The sequence below is a fragment of the Atta colombica genome, unplaced genomic scaffold (assembly GCF_001594045.1).
Source record: "Atta colombica isolate Treedump-2 unplaced genomic scaffold, Acol1.0 scaffold35, whole genome shotgun sequence".
Classification (NCBI taxonomy): domain Eukaryota; kingdom Metazoa; phylum Arthropoda; class Insecta; order Hymenoptera; family Formicidae; genus Atta; species Atta colombica.
In genome coordinates this window covers 846,746-851,443 of record NW_017259459.1, presented here as the reverse complement: position 1 = coordinate 851,443, position 4,698 = coordinate 846,746, and the positions used below count along the sequence as shown (strand labels likewise).

Genomic DNA, 4,698 nt, shown 5'->3' with positions numbered 1-4,698 from the left:
TATATATATCACTAGTGTAAACATTGAGAGATTCTTCACTTTAAACAATTAATTTTTTAACAAAAGTTTTAGTAAAAAAAAAGTTTTTTAATAACAAGATACCATTCCTAGAGGGTTTAAAATGAAAAATTATTTATTATCAAATTATTATTATATCAAAATACAGAGTAAATAATGATCAAATAAACACAAATAGCTAACATGCAATAACTTTAGTCATACTACAAAATCATTTTTTTTTCGATTTTTGTATATTTATGTGTTGAGACTTTTATTAAAGTCCCAACTAATAGGTTGTCATTCTTGTCCGGATTTTGATATCGCATAAAATTATTTGATTTGCAAGTCGTTACATCGCGCTTGAGCGTTATCAATCGCAACTATCGAGTCCCGCATTTCACGCCCTGCAATCTCGGGTCCACCAAGTTCATTCCCGCTCTGAGCCGATCGCGCGCCAGCATAAACGGCGGTCATCTAAAAGTGACCACTGATACAGAACGGCCCGTTGTACAGTCATGCGGAGTTAAAGCGCATCACCCGCTCGACGAAGCTGAAGGCGTACGCGTGTCGGTCTTTTCGGTCAGTTTCCCCGGTCGGTAGTCCGGTACTTTGGCAACCGATATCATCGTGGAAGTGACTGGCTGGCTTTCCCGTGCTCTCTCAATTGGAACTGCCACGACACGATAATCCGCGCGATGTCGTTGAGGCCGCAACCACGTGTACGCGAACATCTCCCGAAACATCTCTTTGTATCGAACCGACCATGTAAAGTGTCCCAGATTGACTGAAAATTTTTCGATAGAGAAAGCGAAAGAGAGAAAGAGAGATTGTTCAACAAACTCTGACTTGATTTTCGTAAATTTATAGAGGAACTGTTCTAAAAATTTTTTATTCAATTTGAAGTGTAAATATGTCTTGCCGATTTACTAGCATCATTGTTATCATAAGAAAACAAAAAAATTTTCATGTTAGATTTTTATGTTATATTTTTATATTTAAATTCTTATGTTAAATTTAATTTGAATGTATTTTTGATTTAGCTGTTTTACGCTTATCTTGAATTTGTGCAAGATGAATATTTCGTTCATTAACGATGATGAACAATAATAATAATGGAACAGTCATAGCGATTTTGGGGAGGGAGGATTTATAAGGGTATATGTTCTTCTCGTCGTATCGTAGATATCGAGATCAATTTTAAAAAATACATGTTTCATATATTTTATGCAAAATGTTTTTGGAAATTTTTATAGATTTAAAACGTAACATATTTGGAATGGCTTGAGAAATGTAAAGGAATGTTTAATTATTGAAAATTTTTTAGATGATTTATCAATGTTATTTTAATAGTAATTAATTAAGTTAATGTTTATTATATTCGGATAATGCGGCATGAATGTCGAGTCTCGAGGACTTTTGCTGTTTTAACAGAATTTATGTATAGTCTTCTTATTATTATTGTGTCTCATGAATTAGTTTATTTCATTATATTTGCACGCGTTATTTATGCTGATAGAACAAAATCAAAGTTACTTGCAATTTATCTGTAACTCATGTAACTTTGATTAACTGCGATTTAAGAAGAATTGAACATTACGCCTTAGATCAAGATTACATATCGGTTGCCACTGCAATGCGAAGGTCTTTAAAGGAAAATAAAGTATTGTCCTAATATCAAGGCTGCTTCGTAATAAAGATTCGTACGATAGTGAATCTAGCTTTGCAATCAATATCAATGTATTAGAAACCAGAAGTCCATCGATTACAATAATTGGCAACATAAATAATGCGCCGGAACGGATTCTACGGCTTTTGTTTATTGATAAAACTGCTTCGAAAAGCATATATAAAACTTTTAGAACGTTTGCTTATGCTTATTAGAATTAAAATAATGGTTGAGTGATGACAACATTGGGGAAAGCCAATTTCATATATAAATTGTTATTCATGTCAAGAACATCTGAAATATTTTAGATATTCTAAAACAAGAAGATTATAATGTATTTTAATATAATATGATGAGTAAAGTTCTGAATCATCAAACAGTATATACATGTAATTAAATAAATATAAATAACAAAGTTTTTTTATCATTTAATTAAATTCATATAATCTTTCTAATTTTTGAAATCTTAATTTACGCATCAATTACTACAATATTTACTATAATATTTGAACGGTAAAAATCTGAAAAAATATTGAACCAATTTTCGTTAAGAAAAAATCATTCAAGATTTATCTTGTTTTGAAGAATATATCTTATCTCAATTGTAAATCTTACGAGATACTTCATGTCAAATAAACATGACCGGATTTCCGAGGTTTCCTCAATGTTGCCTAACATCCGTTTAACGGATCGGCGAACGCAGAATTGCACGATGTTGATAAAATTTTGCGATTTTGCAGTGGGGTACGACCTGGGCGGCGTGTCCACGTGCAGCAAGAGGGATCCAGAACACGGGAAGAGGCCAGCCGGCGGTAAGGAGCCGCACTGCCTGTACCCGGGTGATCTGTATCCCTTCACCAGGAAGCCGCTCTTTGTCGTCGTCGACTCGGACAACAGCTTCGTGTTCCAACAAATACCGCGTTACTTCGGTCAACCCCTGATGGTGCTAATGTCGCCGCAGGACGTACCGCCGACCTTGCGCGACCTGCGACACGGTGGCAGCCTGTTCACCCTATTTCTTCACGCCCCCCTCGCCGCCTTTTGCCTTATATGCAACGTCGGGAGCCTGCCTGTGCAACATTGGGAGCGCTGCCAGCGTTACATCGAGCGATTTCTTAACGAGGCCAGTCAGCTCGTAACGCGTTCCCGATGCGGTAAGGATACTCGACGCATCCAAATTGTCCAAAGCGTCGATCAGATGAAAAGGATCAACGAACGCGATAGTGGAGGATGATGAATGCTAGGAGAGCCTGAATCATTTCTCAGTCAAGTTTCTTGCTGGACGGCTAAAAATTAGCATCATTAATGAAAAGATTATAATTGACATTGTAAATTTATATTCAATCTATCTTGAAGGGGTAATTATTGTTTTATATGTCTTAATCGTCGAATTCAAACGCTTTTATTTTAAGAAACAGCTTTTAAAACATCCGCCTTGAATATTTATCATAATAATTGAAGGTAGAACATTTCTGTAGAATTGTATCGCGTTCTAAAAAAAGCACGTAGTTATCGAAAAAGATTTATTCAACTTGACCAGTATATCGCGTGGTGTTTGATAGTTATACGCGACACTGAGAAGGGCGAACAAAATTACGATTTTATCGTCAAAACAGAGTCATATTCGTTATGCGGCAGCAACCGTCTGGCTCATTGAATACGACTTACGATCGTGTTACAACAATAAACGCATTTGGCCTAGATCCAAACGAATTTATCGGCGAACTCCTGTTCTCTTCTTTCTGTATGTCTCTTTAACTCCTGAGTTAAGGGAAACCTATTATCTTTATCGAGATGAACCAATGTTATATCACATGCTTTCTATTCAAAACATTTATTCAAAATACAACCGGATTATCTTTCTCACAAATTTCCTTGAGTAAACTCAGTTGAAAAATCGAAAATTTAAGAGTCTTGGCAAGACTATCGCATAATTTTATATATAGAGAAAAGATAACTGTGTGCTTTTTCTTTATTCACCTCCGCATCACTTCTAGAAAAGCTTGTTTGAAAGCTCAACTCGAGATATCTGAGAAAATTAAAAAGTTAAGTTAAAACGGAGCAATTCTTCGAAGTCTTACCGACGAAGGACTAACTCCAAAGAAAAATATACGTTCATTTATTTTAACACTACGAATTGTAAAAAGAACTGACGTTTGAAGAGCATCTTCCTCCACTAAAATCGTTCTCACTCAAATCGTTCTTGCTGTTCATTATTTCACAAGTTGATCCGCGATCTTGCAACTCATAGAGACCAGCGTGCTGCAGTTCTTCGGTGATGACTTCCTGCGGTTGCTGTTGGTACGCTACGTATTCTGCGACGTAGTGCTGAATCTACACCGTTCGTTCAGAGGCCGTCAGCAGAGGCCACGTTGTCATCCGCCTCTACCGGACGCGGAAGTCCTCGAGCATCCCACTCTCCACCACCTGGTGCTCGATCTAGCCGCCTGTTTGGACGCCCGCGATCACTTTCCGGAAAGCAATGAGCTCGCCTGACCCCGGCATCTACCCTGCCCGGTCCCCGACACGACGTCCGTGTTACCATCTCACAACCACGATTACGATTACGACTACTGTAATTATAATTGCAACAATAAAATCGTTACACTGAGACCTCATTAAACCGCGTCTTCGCAGTAATCGCGTAATTCGCGGGATTGCGCGGCCGTGTCAGCGAGAATCAGGGATCCGGAAGTCCTTCCCCAAGAACTTGGACGCGGCACACCACGGGGATAGCGCGTGACAACACCATGACAACACGACACAACGCGGCACCGAGGCAGGATAATCGCTCTACCGATTTCGCGTAATTGCCGGACGACGAGACTCGTCTACACCGTCCGATTATAACGACAACGCTATGGAGAAATCCCATAGAAATATGATCGGCGATCGAGCGAGTATTGCTGCTATGTACCGACACTTCGGACTGATAATGTAAAGATTAAATTACCGCTTCTGGTTTTTCAAGAGTTACACACTTGAAATGCGCTCGAATGCTTCAACTGTAACATAGGTATATATACATATAT

The 4,698-nt window shown here is 38.2% G+C and overlaps 1 protein-coding gene across 1 annotated transcript in view; it reads left to right on the top strand.

Annotated features, from left to right (window-relative positions):
• Window positions 1–4,692, top strand: part of LOC108690697 (protein SCAI) — an 8,490-nt gene extending 3,798 nt beyond the window's left edge. The window contains exons 3-4 of the mRNA XM_018198116.1: window positions 2,407–2,820; window positions 3,918–4,692. Of these exons, the coding sequence (XP_018053605.1) occupies window positions 2,407–2,820; window positions 3,918–4,162 (659 nt within the window). The 3' untranslated portion in view covers window positions 4,163–4,692. The remainder of the gene's footprint in view (window positions 1–2,406; window positions 2,821–3,917) is intronic.
• The last annotated feature ends 6 nt before the right edge of the window (window positions 4,693–4,698 follow it).